At 45.2% G+C, this 27,698-nt stretch overlaps 1 protein-coding gene across 4 annotated transcripts; it reads left to right on the top strand.

Moving 5' to 3' along the window:
• NAXD (NAD(P)HX dehydratase) lies at positions 1-27,698 on the top strand. Of its 4 annotated transcripts, none has more exons than XM_080660868.1 (10): positions 1-95; positions 4,075-4,225; positions 10,053-10,098; positions 10,768-10,856; positions 14,618-14,726; positions 20,998-21,048; positions 21,135-21,239; positions 22,009-22,129; positions 24,987-25,107; positions 26,154-27,698. In XM_080660868.1, the coding sequence occupies exons 1-10, from the start codon at positions 50-52 to the stop codon at positions 26,302-26,304; spliced, it is 990 nt and encodes a 329-aa protein (XP_080516994.1). In that variant the 5' UTR covers positions 1-49; the 3' UTR covers positions 26,305-27,698. The 4 variants fall into 4 exon arrangements, with proteins under 4 accessions (XP_080516994.1, XP_080516996.1, XP_080516993.1 ...); XM_080660867.1 differs by having other exon boundaries at positions 16-211; XM_080660870.1 differs by lacking the exons at positions 10,053-10,098; positions 10,768-10,856 and having other exon boundaries at positions 10-95.

The raw sequence follows: 27,698 nt of genomic DNA, 5'->3' as shown, positions 1-27,698 counted from the left end.
TTTGGTTCCGGCGGCGGCGCGGGGCGGGCGGAAGCCCGGAAGTTCGCCCATGGCTGTGGGTCCCGGCTGGCTTGCAGCCCAGGCCTGCTGGCGAGGTAAGAGTGATACGGCATGGCCTCGCCGGCGGGGGTTGGGGCTGCGGTCGCCGGCGCAGCCGTTGTCACGCTGCTCTCGGCCGCGCTCGCGTTCTACGGGCCGCCGCTGGACGCAGGTACCCGGCCGCGGGCCGCTCGTCCGGACCGGGGGGTGGGGGGCGCTGGTGGGGCCGGGTCCGCGGGAGCAGTGTGATGCGCGCGGCCTGTGCGCGGCGTGGGCGTCGAGGGGCCGGGGCCCGGGCCGCGCGGGCCCGAGCTTTCAGGCCGGATGTGGCGAGAGTAACTGTTAGGGAGTTTGGCCCTTTATTGTTCGGCATGGCAGGTCGAATGCTTTGAGGAGAATTGAGAGGTTCCTTAGCTAACGCGCCTCATTCATACCAGCAGCAGAGGGGCTTTCTGGGCACCAACTTATTGAGACTTTTTATTGGTAGCTGTTTGTCTTAAATTCACACACTATGAGTAGTTAGCAAGATTTCCTTTGAATTTGAGGTTTTATTATTAGACGGACTTGCTGAACTTTACTAAAAAACAGGTGGTGTTGCGCCCTTTCTATCCTCGCTTTAAGGCCCATCTCCGTTAACTTGAGCACTGCTGTCATGTGCTCCGAATTATGGTCCGTGTTAATTTAAAGCGCGCTTCGCACAGAGAGACGTCGGTCTCACAGAAAGCTGTGAGTGGCAAGTTGCAAGTGGCAAAGTTGTGTTTGTTAGGAATTCCTTATTCACTTTTGAGTGGACCTGAGTTGCCTCACTGTGTAAATAAAATAAGGTTGTTTATTTTCTTCCCTGTCCTACCGCCTGTGTTTGAAGACTGTCTGTAGCATAGTGTCTCCTTCTACCTCTCCAGGTGCAATTCTAGAAAACAGCCCAGGCTTAAGAAATCTGTGTGATTCCCAGACTTCCTCAGCCACACTTCTCCAAAACAAATAAAATCCAGGCCGGTTTTACCTGTTCGCCCAGACTCAGAATTGTTATGAAAACAAAGTTACATAATAGGATAAATTTTAAGTCACCTCTTGTCCAGGCTTTTTTGTCCTTCAAGACTAGAGGCCCACTGCATGAAAATTCATGCAAGAGTAGGCCTTCCTTCCCCCGGCTGCCGTCACCAGCTTCCCTCTGGCACTCAGGACCCGGGCTTCCCTCCTCGGGCTGCCCACAGGCACCTGGGACCTGGGCTGACTTCCCTCCAGCCCCGGCTTTGTCAGAAAGGACCTCTGGAAGACATCTGGTCTAATTAGCATGTTACCCTTTTATTATTATAGACTAGGGGCCCGGTGCACGGATTCGTGTACCAGGTGGGTCTCTCGGCCTGTCCTGCCGGGATAGGGCCGAAACTGGCTCTCTGACATTCTCCGAGGAGTCCCGGATTGCAAGAGGGCTGTTCTCGGGTGATGCACCCCTGAATCGGGCTTCCTCCTCTCTGGTTCCGGGTGCATCACCAGAGAACCGTAGCTGCCAAGTCACCGAAGCTTGGCAGCTCCTGCTTTGAGCATATGCCCCCTGGTGGTCAGTGCGCGTCATAAGCTGACAGTGAGACATTTCTCTGGCAGCCCAGGAGCCCTCGGGGGATGTCCGACTGATGGCTAAGGCTCTAGGGAGTGGGCCTTAGCTGTCAGTCAGACATCACTGCTGAGGAGGTGGGAGAGGCTCCCGCCACTGCCGCTGCACTCGCAGCCTTCAGCCCTGCTTGTGGCTGAGCGGTGCTCCCCCTGCGGGCAGCTCCTGCATTGAGTGTCTGCCCCCTGGTGATCAGTGCATGTCATAGTGACTGGTTGTTCCACCGTTAGGGTCAATTTGCATATTACCCTTTTATTATATAGGATATTTCTGTGGATAATTCCAAATGGGGAATGTCCGTAAGCCAGCTGAAACATATTCACTGTGAAGTTTAGGGGAAATTTAACTGGTATTTTCTTTGCTCCTTTCATCAACAGGAGCTCATCTCAGGTGAGTGGGACAGAATGCTGGAGAACAGTGTGGATTTTACTTTACATTCATACAGTTTCAGTTAAAAATTGAAAATACTACAGTTCTCAACAGTGATTTTTTTCCTCCTCTCCCAAATGGTTTCAGAAGGCATTTGAGGAGGAATTGACTCGTCTCTTGGTTGGTGGGGTGAATATTTGGTTAAAGAAAAATTATTTCTTTTGCCTTAAAATGGCAACATTTTGATAAAATGGTGTCTTCTGCCCCAGCTTATCCATTGCTAACAGAGGCATCTTCACAGGTCTGTCTCTCTGGGCCTCAGTTTCATTTGTAAAAGAAGGATAAACTTACTGCTAATGAGGAGAGGGAATCAAGATGCCTTTAATTCCTCAGACATTTATTGAATTTCTTATTCTGTGCCAGACTCTGTTTGAGGCAATTGAGGGTTGGGGTCCAACATGGAAACATGTAGACCTTCCCTTTAAGCCACAGGTGGGAGAGATGCTGTACCACATTCTGTGCAGGCAAAAGGTGTTGGGGTGGTCTTAGGGATATTTTGTGGGGGTTTAGTGTTTAGTATAAAGTGATGGTATCTAATAAACCCAAAACATAGGGACCCAGAACAACCCTTGAGTGACTGGTAAGTTTAGATTCTGTCTTTAAAATTTCTAAGCAGTTGTTTTTAAGCAGTTGTGCTTATTGTTCTGGGGAATTTGAGGGCGTGACATTCTCTACTATTCTTGTATTAACCAGTCATATTTATTATTAAGCTACATATGTTCAAGTTTGAAACATGCATGGCAAACATTTTCCTGACTGCATAAACTGCTCATCTGCAATCAGAGATGCCATCATTAAATCTGATTATAACAGCTCTGGATTCTTTCATGCAGCTCATCAGGGAGCGCCAGGAAAGAGCATTTCACAGTAACTGTGCTTGGCAAAGGCTGCAGTCTGGGAATTCCGAGTGTGGATGGGTATTCAGAAAGCTGAAAATGGTGGTGGTGGGGGTGGAGTGAGAGTGGGCTTACTCCCTTAGCTCAGCATCTCTGCCAACAGGCTCTGAGTCAGGATGGGAAGCAGTACTACGGACACCTCATCGGAGCAGAATGTAGCATATTAGGAAAGACATTGGGAGCAGGGGATCAGCCAGTTGTATTGATCCTTGCCTGAGCCTAGTTTATAGTGATTCTGTTTTGAGTTTTAATCCTGTGTTGGTTTAAAGGTGTTTGGGTTGAAGGTAATTAATGTTCTCTTTGCATCTTGGGGTCTAAACATCTGATATATCAGCTAAAGAGGCATTTACATCTACTCTTTAAAGGAAGTTACTTGAATAATTTTGTTGAATAAAAAGTAAAACTCTAAGAGTGTTATTAAAGGTAAAGCTATTTGACCACGTGGAGCTGAGCCTGCTTCTGATCTTCACTTGAACTTCTGATCTGTGTCTAGTTTTTCTCAGCTGCTGAAATAATTGGAAGGATAAAAATATTGAATGCCTTGTTTTCAAGAAGGCCAATTAAAATTAGCTATTTAGAGACAATTAAAAATGCCTGTGAACCCAGTGTAAGATTTGTTCTATATTTAGAATGCCATTTCTAGGTTATTTAATTAGTATCTAGTTCAGTGTTGGAAAGATGACTGGGAAATTAAATGGGGAAATAAAATGAGTCTATCAGTGGAAGGTAACAAATGGGAGATTGCTTTTCCAATTTGAGAGAAGAGATGAATTAACTTAAGCTACAGTTGAAATGAAATATGTGTAGTTTATTAATTAATGTATTTTTTAAAAAAACTTTCTGAGATTAAGTAGACTTCCAAAATGATACATTTAAAAAATAAACTTGACATATACAACATGTGTTAGTGTTGTAATTTCTGAACATCTGCTTATGGAAATAAAATAATGGAACCAGTGGGTAAAAATCTGTAACATTCATGTTGAGTCAACTTGGGGAAGTATTTTGGTTAATGGACTATTTTGTTTAACTCTCTGTTCTTTATATATACCAATAGATATTTACCATTCTAAGGAATTTTATTTTCCTGTTTTTCAGTTTTAAAAAGAGCATTCTCGCTTCATAAAGCACATTCGATAAAGGATATGGAAAATACTTTTCAATTGGTGAAAAATATTATACCTCCTCTAACTACCAAGAAGCACAAAGGGCAAGATGGAAGAATAGGAATAGTTGGAGGCTGCCAAGAGTAAGTGACTTGGAAAATTTTAGTATTTAAACAGTTAATCTTTATTATCTGGCTGTCTACCTGCCTATCAGCCATCCAGTCAACTGTCCATCTGTCTAGTTGAACCCCCAGTAATTATTCCCAAATGTAGTCTGATATTATGATATTTGGTATTTTTCAGTGATGAACTTTAAGGTTGAATAGGAGAAAACTCTTAAGGGGCCCTGATTGAGCTGTTCATTGGTGTGTGTTAGTGTAAAGATTTTGCCAGTGGTTGGGAGATTGGGACTATTTTTTCTTATCTTATACTTTTCTCTATTGATCAGACTTATACCATAAGCATGTATTACTTTTGTTTTTTTTTGTTTTTTTTTTAATTTAATAAATCTTTATTGTTCAGATTATTACAATTGTTTCTCCTTTTTCCCCCCATAGCTCCCCTCCACCCGGTTCCCACCCCACCCTTTGCCCTTACCTCCCCCCACACTGTCCTCATCCATAGGTGTACGATTTTTGTCCAGTCTCTTCCTGCACCCCCTATACCCCTTTCCCTCTGAGAATTATCAGTCCACTCCCTTTCTATGCTCCTGATTCTATTATAGTCACCAGTTTATTCTGTTCCTCAGATTTTTAATTCACTTGATTTTTAGGTTCACTTGTTGATAGATATGTATTTGTTGTTCATAATTTTTATCTTTACTTCTTTCTTCTTCCTCTTCTTAAAGAATACCTTTCAGCATTTCATACAATACTGGTTTGGTGGTGATGAACTCCTTTAGCTTTTTCTTATCTGTGAAGCTCTTTATCTGACCTTCCATTCTGAATAATAGCTTTGCTGGGTAGAGTAGTCTTGGTTGTAGGTTCTTGATATTCATCACTTTGAATATTTCTTGCCACTCCCGTCTGGCCTGCATAGTTTCTGTTGAGAAATCAGCTGACAGTCGTATGGGTGCTCCCTTGTAGGTAATTAACTGTTTTTCTCTTGCTGCTTTTAATATTCTCTCTTTGTCTTTTGCTCTTGGCATTTTAATTATGATGTGTCTTGGTGTGGTCCTCTTTGGATTCCTTTTGTTTGGGGTTCTGTGCGCTCCCTGGACTTGTAAGTCTATTTCTTTCACCAGGTGGGGGAAGTTTTCTGTCATTATTTCTTCCAGTAGGTTTTCAGTATCTTGCTCTCTCTCTTCTTCTGGCACCCCCATAATTCTGATGTTGGTACGCTTGAAGTTGTCCCAGAGGCTTCTTACACTATATTCAACCTTTTGGATTCTTTTTTCTTTTTGCTTTTCCGGTTGAGTGTTTTTTGCTTCTTTGTACTTCAAATCTTTGACTTGATTCTTGCGTTCCTCTAGTCTGCTTTTGGGTCTCTGTATAATATTTTTTATTTCAGTCAGTGTATGTTTAATTTCTAGTTGGTCCTTTTTCATATCTTCGAGGGTCTCGTTATATTTATCGGCCTCTTCTAGGATATTCTTAAAGAGCCTTATAACCGTGGTTTTGAATTCTATATCCAGTCGTTTGTTTTCCTCCATTTCTTTCGTTTGGGATCTGTTTCTTTGTCTCCCCACTTTTCACAGCTTCCCTGAGTTGGTAGAGTAGCTTTGTGTGCTAGGTTTCCTATATGGCCCAGTGGGTCGGCCTCCCCAGTTAACCTGAGGTGGACACTCTTGGTGCACCCCTTTGTGGACTGTGTGTACAGCCTTGTTGTAGTTAAGTCTTGATTGTTGTTGGTATTACTAGGAGGAATTGACCTGCAGGCCAGTTGGCTTTGAGGATCAGCCGTGTCTACACTGGGAGATTTTCGGTGCTGGAGACAGCCTTATAGGATTAGCCTTGCCAGATTGCAAAAGCCTCTGTGCTCAGCTTGGAAGGGGTGGAGTCTCAGGGCGGAGCAGACAGTCTTGGCTTCCCGTCAGCCCTTGCGCGCAGGTCTCCAGACCTCTGCCTTCCGCGGTTCCCGAGTTTCCGCCTTACAGTACAGATTTCCTCCGTAAGAGCGTGGGTCCCCAGGGGCTCGCCCGGAACTGCGGTTCAGTGCAGTCGGAACTGGGGTTCAGTGCAGTCAGGAGCTTCTGACTCCCTTCCGCTAGGGATAGCCTGTGCTAACCTCCGCAGTCAGTCTTTGTGCACACTTGCGCCTCCAGACCCCTGCCGCCGCGGCTCCCCTGAGTTTCCGAGTCTCCGTGTGCCTTTCTCTCTACCTGACAGTCCAAACTCCCCCTGTATGAGCCTGGGTCCACAGGGTTTCGCCCGGAACTGAGGTTCAGTGCAGTCGGAACTGGGGTTCAGTGCAGTCGGGGGCTTCTTTCCCCCTCCCGCCAGAGAAAGCCAGCCAGGCACTCCACCGCCCTTCCTCTCTGCGTGCACGTGTCTCTGTACCTCAGCTCTTTGCCGTTCCTTCTCCGTGAGCTTTCCTCTTTCCTCCTAGTTGTAGAATTTCCACTCAGCCAGCTTTCCTGTGGTTCTGGATGGTGTCCGTTCTATCTTTTAGTTGTAGGTGTTTTTTTTGTTTTGTTTTGTTTTTTCAATATATTTTATTGATTTTTTACAGAGAGGAAGGGAGAAGGATAGAGAGTTAGAAGCATTGATGAGAGAGAAACATCAATCAGCTGCCTCCTGCACACCCCCTACTGGGGATGTGCCCCCAACAAAGGTACATGCCCTTGACCAGAATCGAACCTGGGACCCTTCAGTCCACAGGCCGCTGCTCTATTCACTGAGCCAAACCGGTTAGGGCTAGTTGTAGTTTTGAAATTGTTGCGCGGGGCAGCAGTTTAGGTGCTTACCTATGCCGCCATCTTGGTTTCTCCTCCATGTATTACTTTTGTAATGAGGATAAAAACACTCAGCATCTGCTTGGTTTACTTTGTTAATTTGAAGATATTCCTGGAAGTTATTTATTAAATTAGACAGATCCTAGCTTTTTTTAAGGCCTATTCTCTTTTCTAGTTTTATATATTCTGCTGCTATGTTGTTTGACACATAAAGATTTATAATTTGTCCGTGCTCGCAAATGATACCTACTGCCTTTGACTTAAATTCGACCTTGGTTAGTATTTCTGTTTCTGCTTACATTCTGTGTGCTCTTTACCTAGCCCTGTATTTTTAATGGTTTAGGTCAGTGGTCAGCATACTCATTAGTCAACAGAGCCAAATATCAACAGTACAACAATTGAAATTTCTTTTGAGAGCCAAATTTTTTAAACTTAAACTTCTTCTAATGCCACTTTTTCAAAATAGACTCACCCAGGCCATGGTATTTTGTGGAAGAGCCACACTCAAGGGGCCAAAGAGCCGCATGTGGCTCTCAAGCCGCAGTTTGCCGACCACGGGTTTAGGTAGTTGGCTATACTTACTTTAAATAATATATAACTAGATTTTGTTTTCTTACCTAATATGATTGACTGACAGTGACTACTCTTTTGTTTTTTAATCCTCACCTGAGGAAATGTTTCCATTGATTTTTATTTGTTTGTTTGTTTGTTTATTTATTTATTGATTTCAGAGAGGAAGGGAGAGGGAAAGGAAGTCTACTTAATCTCCTGCACACCCCCTATAGGGGGTCGAGCCCACAACCTGGGCACGTGCCCTTGACTGGAATAGAACCTGGGACCTTTCAGTCCGCAGGCCTACACTCTATCGACCACTGAGCCAAACCAGCTAGGGCTCCATTGATTTTTAGAGAGAGTGGAATGGAGGGGGAGAAACAGAGAGAAACATTGATGTGAGAGAAACACATCGATTGGTTGCCTCCTGCACACGCCCCAACCGAGGTGGGGATTGAGCCTGCAACCCAGGTACGTGCCCTTGACTGGAACCAAAAATATGACCCTTCAGTCTGAGGACCGGCTCTCTATCCATTGAACCAAACTGGCTAGGGCTAGACTGATTCTTTATGAGTGGGTAAGTGAATATATGGTATTCATTGTACTGATGGGCCATAATTTATTTCACCAAGTCCCTGTTGATAGGACAGTAACATTCTTTTTTTCAGTTAATCTGTCTGTAGACATCCCTTTACATATCTCCTTGTATGCCCATCCTATATAATAAAAGCCTAGGTGGCATCACATGTGACGTCATCACAAGATGGCCGCCCTCACAGCGTCACAAGATGGCCACCAAAAGATGGCATGCACAAGATGGCCGGCAGGGGAGGGCAGTTGTGGGTGATCAGGCCGGCAGGGGAGGGCAGTTGGGGGCAAACAGGCTGACAGGGGAGGGCAGTTGGGGGCGATCGGTCTGGCAGGGGAGGACAGTTGGGGGTGATTGGGCCAGCAGGGGAGGGCGGTTGGGGGCGATTGGGCCAGCAGGGGAGGGCATTTGGGAGTGATCAGGCCGGCAGGGGAGCAGTTAGGCGTCATTCAGGCTGGCAGGCAGAAGCGGTTAGGGGCAATCAGGCAGGCAGGCAGGCAGGCGAGTCGCTGGAGCCAGCAGTCCTGGATTATGAGAAGGATGTCCGACATCCCCCAAGGGGTCCCAGATTGGAGAGGGTGCAGGCTGGGCTGAGGGACACCCTCCCTCCACACACACACAAATTTCATGCACCAGGCTTCTAGTCTGGTTATAATCAAGGGAACAATTCCAGAAGAATTTTTACTGGAGCAGAGTACATAGACATTTTAATGTCGATAAATATTGAAAATTGTTCTCCCAAAACTGCACTAGTGGCCCTCCATCAAGATAACCGTTGCCTGTGCTTACTGTTGCTCTCAGAAACTGGTCCTGCTCCTTGGGTACTGTCCAGTGTGGGGTGCTCTGGCCTATGATCACCTCAGGCACACTCTCTCCTGGCAGATGCCTTTAGTAAAGTAAACTCTCACTCTCTTAAATCTTCAGTTTTGGGGGTGTTTTTCCCCCCCTAATGTAATATTCCTACCCATCTTCCTTGCTAACAAAGCTCCAGTTTTGTTCAGATGCTGTTACAATTTCTTCTACTTGCAGCTGTGTGCATTTCTGATAAATCAAGTACTTTTTTTTTTTTTAAATATATTTTATTGATTTTTTTTTTTTTTTTTTTTTTACAGAGTGGAAGGGAGAGGAGGGATAGAGAGTTAGAAACATCGATGAGAGAGAAACATCGATCAGCTGCCTCTTGCACGCCCCCTACTGGGGATGTGCCCGCAACCAAGGTACATGCCCTTGACCGGAATCGAACCTGGGACCCTTGAGTCCGCAGGCCGACGCTCTATCCACTGAGCCAAACCGGTTTTGGCTCAAGTACTTTTTATATTTATGTTCATATTAATCTAAGAAGTGTTATCATTGTAATATTAAGTCATCTCAGCCAGTGTACATCTAATGTATTCTTTAATAGATTTAAAAATTTTCCCCACAGTTGTTATTTGTTATATAAAGTTAATTCCTAGATGCTTTATGGTTTTTGCCAATATTATAGATGCTATCATATTTTCTAATCTATTACTCTTAGTATAGAAAAATGCTATTTTTATCCTTTTTTTTTTTTGATAGAAATCTGGCAACCTTGCTGAACTATTTTATATTAGGAGATTTATTCTTTAACAACTTTATTGAGTTCTAGTTGATATATAATTGCATAAGTTTGACATATGTATGAACCCCTAAAACCATCACCTCAAGCCTTCAGTTTGCACATAGCCATTACAGGGAGACCGTAATCACAGGAAGCCAGAATTTGCCCCTCCTGACATAGTACAAAGGTCTCAGGTTAAAGACTGACTTTTCTGATCCATGTTTATTGAACATTTATTGAGCAACTGCTAGGGGTCCGGCCTTGTGCTAGGTGCTTGACTTCTGTATGGTTTTTGTTGATAAACCTGGTGTGCCTGCCTCATTCTCAGGTTTTAGACTGTAAATATCTTCTTTTTAGGTACACTGGAGCCCCTTATTTTGCAGCAATCTCAGCTCTCAAAGTGGTATGTTTACTTATATCTTCTTTATTAGGAAGAGTTGGATTATTTAAATACAATTAAAGCAAATGTTTTCCAATAAAAATCTAGATAACATCTTCAGGTAATTATGGGTAAGAGAAACATCTTTAAATGTACTCTGATCTCTTGTGCAGTGATAAAATAACTTCAAACTCCTTTTTTTTTAAATCAAGTTTTATTAGAATTGTACTTCACCAAAATAATCTTGGGATGCCTTTCAGTCCTAGCATAAGACATCTTTGGACTTTGGTGGTTGCTCATGCCTTTTGATCAAGTCCTAACCACCCAGTCAGCACAGTTACTGTGAATTGTGCTCAGCTCCATGGCTGCATTGCTTCCCGTGATCTGTATAGCTCAGTGAGGCAGCTTGAGCTGGTCTGGGTTGACCTGTCTCTTGGGCAGCAATAAAAGTCTGCCTTTATTTCCGGCCTTTTCTTAAGTTGCGCCGTCTCAGCCTCCTCCCTGTAGTTTAACTGCTACAGTTGGTATGTTTTGTGTGTGTGTGTGTGTGTGTGTGTGTGTGTGTGTGTGTGTTTACAGATAGTGCTATGTAATTTTCGATGATGGAAATGTTGAATGGCTGTTGCTGAAACCACTTTGGGTATCTTTTGAGTGAGTCCCACATTAAGTTATCCTCTTGTGCTCGTTTCTCAGGGTGCAGATTTATCCCACGTGTTCTGTACCCGGGAGGCCGCACCTGTGATCAAGTCGTACAGCCCGGAGCTGATTGTTCATCCGGTTCTGTGAGTGGGGCTGCATGTGGGTGCTTTACTTGCAACTCTCCTTGGTCATGTGGTGTCCTTACAGACTCTCTAAGAGTCTCAGTTAAATAGCTTCCATAATGAGAGTTGGTGGGGTAGAGTGTTTCAGAAGAAAGGAGGAAACTATAATGAGCCCATTGTCTGTGGTCAGAAGAAGACAGTCACGTGGGACAGCATGGGATAAGATCTGAAGGGTGATGTGCCCAGAGCTGGCCTGTCAGAAATGGCTGGAGGTTCTTAGGCCCCACAGAGGCCTGCCTGTGGACAGTGCCCGTATGGCAGGAATGAGGGGCCTATCAGGCAGTAACAAAACTGTTCATCATTCAGCAGATCTTTCGTGCAGGCCCTGTCCTGGGTTCCACAGGGACAGCATCGCACCGAGCAGACAAAAACACCTGCTCCCATGCCCTTGAACGCCCTTTGATGATGTAAATGTTCTCCCTTGGTGCTGTCCAGCACTGTGGCTGCTGACCACATGGCTACTGAGCACTTAAAATGTGGCCAGTAGGACTTAGGCACTGAGTTTTTACTTTAATTTTAATTAAATTTAAAAGCCATTTGTGGTTAGTATCTACTATATTGGACAACACAGCTCTGGAGACGGACAAACAAGATAAGAGTGTGTCAGAGGGTGGTAAGCACCATGGGAAGATGGGAGCAGGGAAGGGGACGCAGTGTGGCTGTGCATGTGGTGCATGTGCTATGTGTGCACTTTTTAATACAGTGGTCATGGGTACAGCAAGGGGCATTCAAGTAAAGGCTTGAAGGTAATAAGGGAGCAAGTTCTACAGACATGGGGAATGGGGGGAGGCCCTTCCATACACAGGAAGAGCTGGTGCAAGAGCTCAAGCTGCAGCTGTGTTGGGAAGCACTCGGTACTCGGTGACCAGAGGTTCAGAACCAAGCTTAGCAGATTATGGGGGTCATTGTAAGGCTTTTGGCTTTTGTATAAATGAGAAGGAGGCTGCTGGAGCATTTGAGCAGGGCAGGGATAGGACGGTTTACGTTTTAAAAGGCTTATCTGGCTGCTGTATTGAGTACAAGCTTTTGGAGCCCAGGGTGGAAGCAGGATTCCCACTAGGAAGCTGTTGTGGGGATCCTGGCGATGGGTAAATGATGGGGAAGAAACTGGACAGTGGGTCAGGTTCTGGGTACATTTGGAAAGTACAGCACCAGGATCTGCTGAGGGGTGGGACATGGGATACAAGGAAAAGAAGACAGTCATGAATGTCACCCAGTGTTTGGGCTGAGCGAGCTTTCATTTAATGCAGTTGGGAAACTGGGGGAGCAGGTTTGGGTGGGGGTGATGGTCAGGAGTTGGGTTTTGGACATGTTTTTAGTTACCTGTTAGATAGCCAAACAGGTATAGCTGGTAAGCACGGGATAGGAGTGGGGCAGTCAGGGAAGGTGTAAATCTGGGAGTTGTTGATGTGTGGATGGTGTTTAAAGCCCAGAGACAAAGATGAGCCACACAAGAGTGCATGTAGGCAGGGAGGACCCATTTGGGAACCCTGTTTGGGAGCAGATGGGTGGGGAGCTGGAAGAGGCCAGGGAGGAGTGTCCTTGAGTCGAGTATAGAACTGTTTGCAAACTATTTGTGAAAAAACCAACAACAAAATTATGTGCAGCTGTCAGGTCTTGTTCTAAAGGAGGACCCTCTTAATGTTGTAAAGGAATCAGTCATACAAGCCTTTAGATGATGTAGGGGATAGTCTGTAAGTGTAAAGTCTACACTGTTACCTGTACTCCTGTGTGATGGAAACAGACTGGTCAAGATAATTTTGAAATTAGCCATAATGTCTTCTTATGGTGTGTTTAAATTTTTATTTCATGAGCCTTTTTTTAAAAAACAAGGAGAAAAAAGGTGTTATGTTTATAGCTATATTGGAGGTCATGCACCGGAGGGCGGGTCCCTCAGCCCAGCCTGCCACCTCTCACAGTCCAGGAGCCCTCAGGGGCAGGAGGCAACCCGGTGATCAGGGGAAGACAACGCCCTCATCACACATCTGCTGCTGCCACTGCCGGCAGTGCAAGCCTTGGCTGGCCATGGTTACCTGAGCCTCGGGCGGCCCTGGGCGGCTGGGCAGCCGCCATCCAAGGCTTGCCTGCACCTCGGGCCAGCCCTGGGCGGCTGGGAGGCTGAGGGGACTGGGGGACTCCAGAGGCAGGTGTGCAGAGCAGCCATGCTGTGCGCCTGTCGCCCCAGCAGGTCTGAGGGGACTGGGTGCCGCCATCTTTGAGGGCGTGACAGTCAATTAGCATATTCCCTCCTTATTGGCTGTGGGTGCCACATATTTGTGAGGGTGTGATGGTCAATTAGCATATTCCCACTTTATTAGATAGGATGCCCTGTATTATTGACTCTATTTCTTACGGGAAGGAAGTTCTGTTTTGGCTCAGCTTTGATGAGACCCAAGTCCTCTGCTTACCTTTGCAGATTTTATAAAACCATATGGACCACTTGAATAAATTGCTAAGGACCCTCCCAGGGCCTTGGAAGGGGCCCAGCAAGTGAGAGGTTCTGAATCCTTGAGTTTCATTACAGTGAAATGCCTCTACTTCTTTTATGTCATTCACTTACTGGTACTGTGTTCAGCCAGAGTGGTCTTTGCCATTTACCATAAGTGAGCACTTTCTCACCTTATTTCCTGCTAATGCCACTCCCTCCTTTACCTTGTCTGCTTATTCCCAGAGGGTATGGCTTTCCCTTCAAGCCTTTCAAGTGGAGGTGGCTTTTCCTTTGACCTCTCATGTACCATTGGGTCTAGAAGTGGGATGTGCATCCTCTTTGTTCCTCATGGCTCCTCCCAGACCATTGCTCTGCTCTCATTCCCGAAACCTCCAGTTCCTTTGAACTCACACTGTCAGACTCTGCTACCCACTACTCATGGCAGCTATGTCAAATCCCTGGATCATTTCTTGAGTATTTAATGTCTGGCCCAGTGTCTCTCTCCACTATTGTGCTCATAAATTAACTATTTCTAATGTGTGTAACTGTTTTATTGTGCCATAGCTTACTATAAAATTCACTCATTTTAGTTGTATAATGATCTTTGATGTATTTGCCAAAGTGTTACTGTCACCACAATCTAATTTTAGGACACTTCCATCACTCCAACAAGAAAACCCCTGTCCATTACCACCCCTAGCTTGAGGCAACCTATCTTCCTGTCCCTATAAATTTGCCTTTTCTGAACATTTCATATGAATGAAATCATGCAATATGTGGTCTTTTGTGTCTGCCTTTTGTCACTTAGTGTAATGTTTTTGAGCTTCATCATAGCATATATCCATACTCCATTCCTTTTTTGTTTGTTTTCTAAATAAACTTACACCTCCTCTACCCATTGTGCCCATCCTCACCCTCCACTTTCCCCTCTTCTGGTAACCACAGATCTGTTCTCTGTATTTATGAGCTTGTTTTTGATTTTTTAAATTTTAAATCTTACATATAAATATAAGAGCCGTCATGTAATATTTGTCTTTCTCTGTCTGACTTATTTCACTTAGCTTAATGCCCTGGAAGGCATTTAAATGTTGAAAGCTAGACGTCTATGTTGGGGTGTTAAAAGATGAACCAGTCCTCTATGGAGAAGATGAGGAGAATTGCCTGCTAAGTGCACGGTGGAGTCCTGGAACAGGAAAAGGACATTGGGGTGGGGACTGGGAAAATCTGTGGTTTCATACTAAACAAATAGATGAAATCTTAAGTAAACCGTTCTGCCCTTCTTTTCCTTATTTAGTGATAGCCCTGATGCGGTTCATGAAGTGGAAAAGTGGTTGCCCCGACTGCATGCCCTGGTTGTAGGACCTGGCTTAGGCAGAGAAGATGCTCTTCTCAAAAACGTCAAGGTAAAATATAGAATTACTAAACAAACTTCTGCTGATAGAATGGATGCTTAGATCCCGGGAAGTCAGGACAGAAACATTTTTCTTAAATTTCTGTTGTTTAGTGGTCTGTGTGCCTTGTCAGAGATTAATTAAGAAGGATAAAATTTGGCCAAAACGGGTTTGGCTCAGTGGATAGAGCGTCAGCCTGCGGACTGAAAGGTCCCAGGTTCGATTCCGGTCAGGGGCATGTAGCTTGGTTGCAGGCACATCCCCAGTAGGAGGTGTGCAAGAGGCAACTGATCGATGTTTCTCTCTCATCGATGTTTCTGACTATCTATCCCTCTTCCTTCCTCTCTGTAAAAAATAAGTAAGATATATTTAAAAAAAAAAAAAGGATAAAATTTGGTTTGAAAGATAGAGAAGGAACTAGGCATAAAGATGGTAATGAACTTAAAAATATAAACCAGACTGAAGGAAACTTTTTTATTCTTGGGGCACTGGCTTTTTCATACTATAGCAGGTGGAAATCACTGTGGAATCATTCAGATGTTCTGCTTCATGGGTGTCACCCTGATGTTTATGTGGTATACACTTGAGGTGTTGGGAAGTCCCAGCATCCAGACTGAGCCGTGTTAGCAGTGGGCAGGGTTTGGGGTCAGGCTCGGGTTCATCTTCCACAACGATTCCTGTCCGGTTGGGGACCCTGGCCGCTTGCTCAGTCAGCCTCCTAGGCCTGTGCTTCCCTCTAAAGGGGTGATGTGCCCCAGGAGTTACTGAGAGCCACATTTTATAAAGTGCTCCAGGCGCCCAGTGTTGCAGAGTGGGCACAAGACCTTAGTTACACACACACACACATATATGTTCATTTACTTTTTCATTTATGCTGTTCTTTATTACAGAAAATTTTACTTTGTGTCTGCCTTACTCTAAAAAGATGAAAGTTTTCTATCCTAATAAAGTTAAATACCAGCCAGAACCGGGGAATGGGTAACGAGCATGCCAGTCCCATGTTCTGTGTGTTCTCGCTGCTCAGCAGCCTTTGACACTTCCAGGGAGTTGCTCTCGGGTGGACACATCTTGGGGATTGCCCAGCACCAACCCCAGAGAAGGCCGTGCAGTGCACCCTGTGTGAGGTGGTGCTGTAGCCTCAGGAGGTCAGGAGTGAGCTCCAAATCAGATAATGTGCTTGGTGCCCTCAGATGGTGCTTGGCCTTGTGCCCACTAAAGGATTCGAAGTCATACGAAACATGATTTAGCATCCTCATCGTCATTAACTGAGAGGGCTCTTTTCGGCTCAGCTTTTGCCTATTAAATTCAACAACAGAGTGAAAGGAAGGTGTAGGTAGCTGTGTGTTGTACTTTCTTAGCAGTCTGGTTGGTAAAGAACATTTTTAAACGGACGTGTGTTTGCTTTGCTAGAATTTAGTGAGAACATGGTATCTTCCATGACAGATCTTCCAGTTCCAGCCTTTGAGGTAAAAGTTGGGGTTTGAAATTGTACTTTCCTCAAACCTGTGAAAATCCCTTAGAAGAAATGGAGCTATGACAAGTGACAGGTGACTGGATTTGAGCAATAAATTTGTTTTTTACTTTAAAATTGAAAGTAGAAACATTTATTATTGCCTTTTTCAAAGGGGTTGATTAAAACGTGTGTATTATGCTGAGTACATTATGCTGAGTGAAATAAGCCAGCTGCAGAAAGACATACTGCATGATCTCACTTCTGTGTGGAGTCAAAATAGTCGAACTCATAGAGGCAGAGAGTAGAAGGGTGGCAGCCAGGGACTAGGAGGTATTGGTCAGGGTGTCCAAGTTTTCAGTTAGGCAGGATGAATAAGTTCTGATGTAGAGTGTGGTGACTAGAGTCAACAGTGCTGTATTGTATATTGAAATTTGCGAAGAGTCAGGGAGATCTTAAGTGTTAGCTTGCTTAATTGTGGTGATTATGTCATAATATATGTATCAAAACATCAGGTGTACACCTTGAATTTATACAATTTTTTGTCAACTACACTTAAGTAAAGCTGGAAAAAAACAATGTATCCTGAGTTATGCCTGAGAATGGGACTTGGGGGGTGTGCCTGCTTATATTTCTCTTCTGTGTCTCATACTACTTTGCATTTAAAAGTTGTTCATTTAATGAAAATCCTCCAAAGAAAAGGACCCAGCTGCCTAGAACTGGAAGTCTGTGGAGTGCTGGGCTATTGAGTAGTTCTGAACAGAATGCCCTGTGCTTCACTGGGCTCTGAAATGAGAAGCTGTGATAATAGACACCTGGGGGTGGGATGGGCAGCTATTCACTCCTGTTACAAAGAGCTTGCCTAGAGATATGAACGAGCCAGCAGTTGTACATTCAAGGTAAATAATCTGAGAGGCTGTCAAATAAAATTTAAAAGTAGCTCTAGATGACACATTGTGCAAAGTAGAGGATTTAATTTAGCATTCTCCTGGCTTTAAGCCACCTGGATTAGCATGGGGTGTGCAAGTTTGTCAGGCAGCACCGTTCAGATATTTGAAAGTCTTAACGTCTTACTGAAAAGTAAGAGTTTATCATGGTTGAGAAGTGCTAGATCCTTCAGTTTCTCCAAGGGGAGCCTCTCCTTGGGAATTCCCCTGTGTAAACATCTGCGATGCACTTGGTGTCCTGAGTCAGTGGTGCTCTGCACAGGTCACAGGAGGTCTGGCAGTGCCTCTTCGCTGGGTGATTGTCTTTGCAAAGAGAGGCAAATGAGGGTTCCTGCAGTCCTTTATCAGAGATAGAATTTACAAATATTTTCTCTCGTTCTGTGGGTTGTGTTTTCATTTCCTTGATGGTATTGTTTGCAGCACAATTTTTAATTTTGATGAAGTCCACTTTATCTGTCTTTTCTTTTGTTACTTATGGTTTTGGTGTCTTACCTAAGAAGTTTCTTACCTGACCCAAGATTTACTTTCGTATTTTCTTATAAGAACTTTATTGCTTTAGCTCTTATAGTTAGGTCTGTGGTCCATTCTGAGTTCATTTTTGTTTATGGTCTAAGGAAGGGGACCAGTTTCTTTCTTTTGCAAGGGGATATCCAATTGTTGCAGCACCGTTTGTTGAAAAGACTCCTCTTTCCTCCAGTGACTTATCTGGGCATCCTTGTGGAAAATCAGTTGACATAAATGTAAGGGTTTGTTTCTGTTTCATCGGCCTGTATGGTTGAGCTTGGGCCAGCACCACACTCTTCATTACTTACAGCTGTGCTGTGAGTTTTGAAGTGGGAAAGTGTGGAGCACTCGAACGTTTTTCTCTTTAAGCTTGTTTTGGCTATTCTGGGTCCTGTGCATTTCCATGTGAGTTATTTAATTTTTATATTATTTATTTTATATTTGTTATATTCCTTTATATTTATTATGTCATACCATATATTATGTTAATCGTAATATTTAATATTTTATTTTAAATAATTTAGTAGCTACATCATAATATACAATATATATTTAGCTAGTCCATTTAGGCTGTTTACAGCTTTTCCTATTCATAATGTCTTAAAAACATATATACATATATATGTATGTATATATATACACATATATATAAACACACACACACACACACACACACACACATACATATATATACTTGTCTATTTCTATTAGGTATTTTCTTTAAGGTAAATTCTGCAAGTTCTGTTGCTGAATAAAGTGCTGTTAGCAATCCACTGTTCCACCAACAGGTTGTCCTTGCCAGGACACTGCTCTGGGGTGCTGTCATTCTTTCTTACTTCCACCTGGTCTTTTACATCAGAATGCTTGTTGTTGTTGTATAAAGGCAGTTGAGGTTGAGACCTTTGAATTTTCTTGACTGCTTTATTTTATTTTTTGTTGTTATTAATCCTCACCCAAGGATATTTTTTTCCATTGCTTTTTAGAGAGAGAAGGGAGAGGTGAGGGAGAGAGAGACAGACATGTATGTGAGAGAGACATCGATTGCTTGCCTCCCTCACCCCTCACTCCTCACCCCTCTGCCTCCAGAGCCAGGATTGAACCTACAACCTAGGTATGTGCCCTTGACCAGGAATCGAACCCGTGATCACTTGGTGCACTCTAACCACTGAGAAACACCGGCCAGGGCGCTCCTTGTTTTATTTTAACTGTATCCTATTGGAGATGTCGCACTGCTTCTCAACCTTCCACCAGTCTTTTTTGATCTAAGTGTGGCTTGTTCATTCCTGTGCCATTCTTCTTTTAGATTAGATTATTAACTAGATGGTGGGTGAAGCTGCGGTTTTGGAGAGTGGTAGTAATGTCATCAGTCAGTCTCACTTGGAACTGTGGCCTTGTTATAAGTGGCTTTGACTAATGCTAACTATCGTCAGCCATTGTTGCAAATGCAGTAAATGCTGACAGGTTTAAATGCACAGTGCACTTCATACAAATTCTCTGAGTGATGGAAGCAAGTCCTTAAATAGGTGACTTTGATGCATGATTCTGTATGGTGCTCTTAAACTATGCCAGGAGACCTGAGTGTTTCGTGATGTTACATTTTTCCTATATATTTCCCAATGTTTGAATATTCACTTTAGACTACTGTGGCTTTTGGTTTTGTTTTTTGAGAACTTTAATAGGAAAAATACAAAGAGGTGAACATGTTAGTGTTGTGGCCAAACACTGAACAGAGATTCAAACATGACACCAGAGATTCAGAAATCTGAATCAGCAAAAGCCAAATAGTTTTCACAGTCAAGCCAAACTAAAGACAAGCAGAGTATTTTCATTGTTAAAGAAGGAAATAGGCTTCCATGAGGCTCCCATGCCCTGATACCTCTTTGAAGGGGCTTTTGAAAATGCTCCCAGCTCTAACCAGTGTTAGCAAAGTCCGATGAGACTGTTGGGCAGGGCAGCTCATGCTTTGTGGGCTTTCACATTTCATTTTCAGGACTATCACTTTTAATTAAACTTATACAGATTTATCTTTCAATGTTTTAAGTTATTTTTGCTTACCATATATTTTGTTTTATTCTCTCATGTTTTCTATCACATGTATAAGGTAGAGGTTTTTACATGCTAATGCAATGTGTAATCCTCTACTGGTTAATGATAATAAGCAACCACATGCTGATCATATATACAGGGTGGAGCAAATGTAGGTTTACAGTTGTTCATATAGAAGATAATACAGTCCTATATAATAAAGAGCTAATACGCAAATTGTTATCATGCCGTCACGCCTTAACGGCTCAGACACTCAACACTGGGGAGAGAGGGGACCAGCCAGGCTGCAGTCCAGGAGAGGGACAAGCTGCCCACCCTGCGGTCCCAGGAGCCAGTGGCTGGGGCTGTGGCCCAGGAGAGGGACAAGCCGCCTGCCCTGCAGACCCGGGTGCCTGTGGCTGCCACCCAGGCGAAGCCGCCCGCCCATGGTACCCTGCAGCTGTGGCCGGCCTGGGCGAAGCCAGCCCGGGTCCTGGGTGCCTGCGGCTGCCCAGAGAGAGGGAAGCCTGGGTCCCGGGTGCCTGCGACCAGCCGGAAGAGGGAATCCTGGGTCCCGGGTGCAGGGTGAGGCAGAGGCGGTTAGGGGCGATCAGGCAGGCAGGCAGGCGAGTGGTTAGGAGCCAGTGGTCCCAGACTGTGAGAGGCAGTTGGACATGCCCCGAGGGGTCCCGGATTGGAGAGGGTGCAGGCTGGGCTGAAGGACTGCCCCCCCACCCCCACACAAATTTCGTGCACTGGGCCTCTAGTTAATAAATAATAATATAAAAATAAACTGCTTTGCCTACTCACAACTGTAAACCTACTTTTGCCACACCCTACATATTTAAATTTTTTATTTTTTTAGCAGAAAACCTCTGGAACTTTGAGTATAACCTTTTCAGAGAGAAATGATTTTCTTTTTATTATTATGACCACATTATTGTAAAACATGTGAAGTGAAAAATACATGAAAGCTGTGTGAAAAATACATAAAGCACATGAATATGAAAAGCTGATAATTTAGGGAATTCCCAGGACTTCAAATTTCTCATTTCTGAATCCTGAGGATTAGTATCTATTAGAAATCTGGAGACACTAGCTTGGAGTTGGCCTTCGTGGGCTAGCCTGGGACCCAGCACTGTGTGTAATGTTGCCCATGGGCTTATGTTTTGAGAGTTACCTGTGCCCTATCAGTTCATTTGAATCTTTTCTGTTTATTTAGGCAATTACCTTATTATTTCCTTTCTATCTGTTGATAAGCTAATGTTGAAATTCATCAAGGAACTGCTTGGTTTTCTCTTTGATTCCTTGGAGAGATGATGGCCTTGTTGCTCACCATAGCTCTCTTTTCTCACAGGGCATTTTAGAAGCATCAAAGGCCAGAGCCATCCCTGTCGTCATTGATGCAGTGAGTGTGGCCTCTCCTCTCCTGTCCCCTCCTCATAGCCGGGTGCCCAAGGCCATGCAGTAAATGGGAGTCCTTGTTCTGTGCAGGACGGGCTATGGCTGATAGCTCAGCAGCCGACCCTCATCCAAGGCTACCAGAAGGCCGTTCTCACTCCCAACCACGTGGAGTTCATCAGGCTCTCTGAAGCTGTGGTGAGTTTGCTGACCACTGGAAAGACAGGGTGCAAGCCCTCCTCATCCTGAGGAGGGGCAAGGGACACGCTCTGTGGTTCTGCACCCATTGGGCCCCTCAGGTGGGTCTGTAGGGACAGACTTGCAGATGTGGAGCGGATGCGTGCATATTCTGCGATGCATTTTTTATGTGCTAACAGTGTTGTCGTTTTTTCCTGGTGGTGGGTGTAATGATGGGACATCTTCCAATCAGTGCATCTTTGATTGGATGAAAGGCAAGGTGGTGTGCTCTGGAGTCAGTCGCCCCTCCTGCTGTGTACTTTGGGCAGATAACTCCATCCCTGTCCTGCATTACCTCACCTGTGGAATGTGGATAATGAGAGCATCTGCCTAATAGTGTGTGTGAGGATGAAATGAAATAATACATGTAAATTCACGAGTCCTTACATATCAAGTGCTCCATAAATATTAGTGCATTATCATTCAAAGTTGAATCCCTTCTGCAGATTTTTAAAATCCCAGCCAGGAGCAGTGTTCTTTATCTTTGATCTGACAAGGTAGGGGATGGGTACCAGAGCAATATTTCTAAATCAAGCCCCTGTGCTGGCATCCACCTAGGCCTCTCCAGCTGGTGGATGGAACGTGTGTCTTTCTATGGAGGGTTGTCTTGTGCTGGGGGATTCCCTTAGATATGAGAGTCTGAGGATCAGGATGATGTTCATGTATCCACACTTGTGGGCTCCCGTCAAGTGTCTAATGACAGCTTTGCCTGTGGTGTCCTGCATTGTAGCTGAGAGACCCTGTGGATAGCAGTGATCGCCGTGGAGCTGTGCTGAGACTCAGTCAGGCCCTGGGGAATGTGACTGTGGTCCAGAAAGGGGAGCAGGACGTGATCTCCGATGGCGAACAGGGTGAGTGGCCTTGGGCTTCACCAAGTGTGGCCATGTGGGTACAGCCCTAGAAAAACCTTGTTCACACATGTTCCCACATCTCATGTGATCCCTTATATCTTACACTAGAGGCCCAGTGCACGAAATTCGTGCATGGGGGGGGGGGGGCGGTGACCCTCAGCCCAGCCTGCACCCTTTCCAGTCTGGGACCCCTCAAGGGATGTCCAACTGCCCGTTTAGGTCCCATCCCCCACCGGGATCGGGCCTAAACGGGCAGCCGGACATCCCTCTCATAATCCAGGACTGCTGGCTCCCAACTGCTCGCCTGCCTGCCTTCCTGATTGCCCCTAACCGCTTCTGCCTGCCAGCCTGATCTCCCCCTAACCACTCCCCTGCCAGCCGGATTGATGCCTAACTGGTCCCCTGCCAGCCTGTTTGCCCCTAACTGCCCTCCCCTGCAGGCCTGGGTCCCCCCCAACTGCCCTCCCCTGCGGGCCTGGTCCCCCCCAACTGCTCTCCCCTGCAGGCCTGGGTCCTTCCCAACTGCCTTTCCCTGCAGGCCTAGTCGCCCCCAACTTCCCTCCTCCACCAGCTTGGTCACCCCTAACTGCCCTCCCCTGCAGGCTTGATCGCCCACAACTGCCCTCCCTTGCAGGCCTGGTCCCTCCCAACTGCCCTCCCCTGCTGGCCTGATCACCCACAACTGCCCTCCCCTGCTGGCCATCTTGTGGTGGCCATCTTGTGTTCACATGGGGGCAGGATCTTTGACCACATGGGGGCAGCCATCTTGTGTGTTGGAGTGATGGTCAATCTGCATATTACTCTTTTATTAGATAGGATAGAGGCCTGGTGCACGGGTGGGGGCCAGCTGGTTTGCCCTGAAGGGTGTCCCGGATCAGGGTGGGGGTTCCCTTGGGGCGTGAGGCGGCCTGAGCGAGGGACCTGTGGTGGTTTGCAGGCCGGCCACGCCCCCTGGAAATCGAAGCGGAGGCCCTGGTATCTGGGGTTTATTTATCTTCTACAATTGAAACTTTGTAGCCTGGAGCGGAGCCAAGCCTTCTGCTTGCTCCATGGCAGCAGCCATTTTGGGGGGGATTTATGTATCTTCTATAATTGAAACTTTGTAGCCTTAAGCGGAGGCCTGGGCCAGCCGGGGTGTGTGGAAAGCTTGGCTTCCTCCATCACCGGGGGCAACCCTAGCCTCCTGCTCTTTCCAGCTCCGTGGCTGCTGCCATTTCTGTTTGGATTTATGTATCTTCTATCATTGAAACTTTGTAGCCTTGAGTGGAGGCCTAGGCCGGCAAGGGCAGGCAGAAAGCTTGGCTTCCTCCATTACCAGGGAAATCAAAGCCTCCCTCCTGCTCTCTCTGGCCGTAGCCATCTTGGTTGGGTTTATTTGCATATTTGCTCCTGATTGGCTGGTGGGCGTGGCTTTGTGGGTATAGCAGAGTGATGGTTAATTTGCATATTACTCTTTTATTAGATAGGATGCTCACACATCATATGCATCACATGTTCCACAAACAGAGGGACTTCCTGATGAGCTTGTTAACCACACCTTCAAAGTCCATTTTCATTTTTCACTATTTTGCAAAAGGAAGTGATACCAGGATCAGTGTTGATCCTAGTTGATACCGGGTGCAGTGGGTAAAGTTCTGTTAACGATTGATAAGCAGCAGCCCAGTGGGAAGGTGGCTGTAACAGCAGGTGGTGCTCCAGAGTTCACACCCTGCCACCTCTGTCTTGCCTGCAACATACATGAAGTTACTTGAATATTTTACTGCATTTTGTCCTATTATAAAAAAAAGTGAAGAAACCCCAGGAGCTGACACTAGTGGTGGGAATCACCAGGTGATGAATGTGACAAATCTTCCGGTCACATTCTTTCCATAGGAGTCTGTGGACAGTTTAGCAGGCGTCCTCAAACTGCGGCCCGCCGAGGACATTTATCCAGCCCGCCGGGTGCCGCTGCCTGTCCTGCTTAGCAGCCGACTCGTCCCGGGCCCGCAGTGTGCATAGGAATTTGTTCATAGTTTGTTTTTTTAAACTATAGTCCGGCCCTCTAACGGTCTGAGGGACAGTGAACTGGCCCCCTGGTTTAGTGAGAGCAAAATGGGCTTGCATACTTGCTCATATCTACACAAGGAGGTTCACAACCAGAGACTGTGTAACATCTCTAGCTCCCTGAAAACAGAAAAATCTGATCCACAGGCAAAAAATACACCAGTTATTTTAACAGAGAGAATTTAATATAAAGAACAGTCGTCTAGGTATAGAATTGCTGACTAGATCACTGAAATCAGTGCCAACAGAGAACAGAAAGGCATCCTTAGTCACCTATGTCTCACTTTGTCTCTCTCGCATGCTGGGCAGGAGACGGAGTGAGTGTTCTCTGAGGGATCTTGAAACCTTTGTGTTCTTTTATTGCTAGATGGTGCTCTCACACATTCAGAACATATAATAACCTGTTTCCAAAATATTTTCCAAAGAAATAGAAATTTCTCATTACACAACAGAAATGAAGTCATGAGGATTATCCCATTCAGGAGGCGCTAGCGTTGTGTGCTTGTTCATGAAGGTGGATTCTCTGGAGTGTGAGGTGTCCTGCAGGACTGAGGGCCCACACGTGCTGTGCATGTTCTTCTCTGATCTCTATCAGCAGATCCCTCAGTGGCTGAGTCATGTGTCTACTGACCACGATACTAAACAGGTGGTTCTGGGGCAGCCAGACCTCTGCCTACCTCAGTTTCCTCTCCTGTAAAATACAGGCTTTTTTGTTAAGAACAATTGGGGTTAGGGTTAGGGTAGATGACCTGGAACACACCTTGAGCAGAGACAAGCCACTTGCTCTAACACCCATCTCACTTTTGCTCTGCAGTTCTCGAGTGCAACCTACAGGGCAGTAACCGCAGATGTGGCGGGCAAGGTGACCTCCTATCGGGATTCCTGGGTGTTCTGGTGCAGTGGGCACTCCACGCCGGACCTGAGAAAACAAATGGGTATGGCCACATCTTCATCTATCCCACTTTGAAATTTTTGAACTATGTAAGCTATTTTAGTAGCTCATACATTTCATAAATAGCTACTTGTAATTTTCCAAATGAAATATTGGTGTTACTGTTACGTGGAAGATATTCCAGGGCAGGAGTTGATCCCCAAATGTTCGCCAAGGGAGCTTTCACTCCTTAAATCTGGGCCCCTTTCCGTCATTCGATACCATGGGGTCTGGGGCATCCCTAGCCTTTGAAGCTATCCTGATAATTCTAATGTGCAGCCAAGTTTGAGGACACTGTTCTAGAAGGTTCGTTGCCTACCTACTATAAAACAGAATAAAAAATACGGTGGAGGTAGAGCTTACCTTGATGCTGTCTTGAGAGACGAGTTTTTTTTTTGAGGCAGCAGAATTCTAGGATCTGGGCTTTGGCCCACTTCTGCTCTTAGCTTTGTGAGTGAACTCTGGCAGTTCCCACCCCTCTGTGAGCCTCAGTTTCTCTTCTCTACAACCTTCCTGATGATAGATGGCCACACATGCCGGTTGGGACGTCCTGGGTCTGGAGGGCCCTGCCTGACACCTGGTAAAGCAGTGTTGGGCCTGTGAGGTTGCAGCACACCTGGCAGGCAGGGAGCAGTCCCCAAACGGGCCCATGTGTGCGCATGGGAAGGAGCTACAGCGGAAGTCTAGTAATGTTAGGAAGAACCTGCATTCTCAGATTTGGAATATTCCCTACTTCTAAACGCTAATCAACAAATCCTGGTCTGGTTTTCACCAGGAGAAAACGGCTGTGTTCTAACCTTTCTCCAATGGATAGGTATTTTTGATATGCCTTTTGTCAGGGAATATCAGAATCATAGGATTAATGGTTATTTTAACTGTAGTAAAGCTGCCTCAGTGGCATATCAGATGAGAAATTGCCAATTTGGGGTCTCAGTGGAAACAGGAAGGAAATTAGCGCCTTGGTGGCTTCAGGTCCCTGATGTCTGACAAAGCTGTGGAGGGAGGACTTCCCACCTCCCACAGCGCCTTGCTAATGTCTCTGCCCTGCAGTTTCAGCCCTCTCCTCGTGGCTGCCTTTGGTGCGTGCTCCCTCACAAGGCAGTGCAGCCACCAAGCCTTCCAGAAGTATGGCCGCTCCACCACTACCTCCGACATGATCGCAGAAATTGGACCTGCATTCAGCAGACTCTTTGAAACCTGAGCCGAAGCAAACGAGAAGGAAGTGAGCACCATGGTGGGAGAAATAGCATTTGTAATGGGAAAGGCTGGGTACCAGAGCAGCACAGGCTGCTTAGGAGGCTTGTAGTCTAGGCTACATGGGTTGATGTAGAGAATGTAAGAATTGGGAATGAGCAATTTTTGGCTAAATTAATACACAGTCTGAGACATGACACTAAACAAAGTACTCCCAGCAATAACAAAAACATGGAGAATCATTTGAAAATGAGAAAGTCTTTAACCAGTTCAACTGAATTTGTAGGCATTTGTGCAAGAAGTTCCGCTTATTAGATAGTTCTCTCAAAGGGATCCAATCATTCGTTTCCATATAGCTTTGAGAATAATGAGATTTGCTTTTTTAAATTGAGATCCACCAAAGGATGTGGCATTTATTATTTAGCTCATTTTTATTTTTTAAACTGTTGAAAAGGTCTGGGCAGAAATACTGAATATTGGTTGTTTTGGTTAATTGGTTAAGTATTCAGAATTATCAGTAACCAGTTTGACCTTGGAAATCTTTTTGGAGGCACCATGGGAAAATCTGAGAAGGAAACTTAATGGGACATGGATACCTGAATGCCCTGGTGGGGCTCTGGAATACCTCGTATCTTACACTTGCACTTTTTCGTGGCTGGCGAGGCCCAGCAGAGCGCGCATGAGTGGGCGGGGTGCCGTGTTCCTGATGTGGCCACTGGTGTGTTCTCTTGGGAGGAAGGCATCAGGATGATGGGGCCCTGGGGGGACTGAACAGAGCAGAACAGTAGGCTTTCTGGTTTGAAAATGGGGGAAATGGGTGGGTATGTCCTCAGGAAGATTTAGATTCCATTAAAGAAGTTGATATATCTGAAATCGTTGTCAATGAGATGGTTTGTTGTCTTGTTAGCCTCTGGTTCACTTTTGTTTGGTTGTATGGGTTGTTTTCTTAGTGGCCTGAGAGTGACTTGTTTTTCTGTCTTCTCCGTGGGGTTTGGTTTCTGACACATGTGTTTGAGTGTACTCTTACTGTTCAATAATGCTGGTTCCTTTAAAAGTCTGTCTGCCCCTGATGATTGGTGAAGCTCTGTGGTTCAGATATGTCACCCCAAACATCCTACTTTCTTTAAACCAGCCATGAACTTTTAATTATTAAAAGGCATGCCTGGTTTATTTCAATATAGAGTTTTATTTTTTTTTTCTTAAGTAGCCAAAACCCATCTTTCAGCTTCCTAAGTTGAGGACATTGTTAGGTATTAGGGACATAAACCTATGTAAGCTTATCTATCTAATGTGTTTTTCACCAGTGCTTAACCAATGTACTAAAATAAATAATTTGAAGCATAAGCCTGAAATGTCACCATTTCTTTATATATAAAATAAAATTTAGCAGTCATAGGAACT

This window comes from Plecotus auritus, assembly GCF_963455305.1.
Source record: "Plecotus auritus genome assembly, chromosome: 3".
Taxonomy (NCBI): Eukaryota; Metazoa; Chordata; class Mammalia; order Chiroptera; family Vespertilionidae; genus Plecotus; species Plecotus auritus.
Note: the sequence above shows the minus strand (reverse complement) of the source record. Positions and strands in the feature narration are given on the sequence as shown.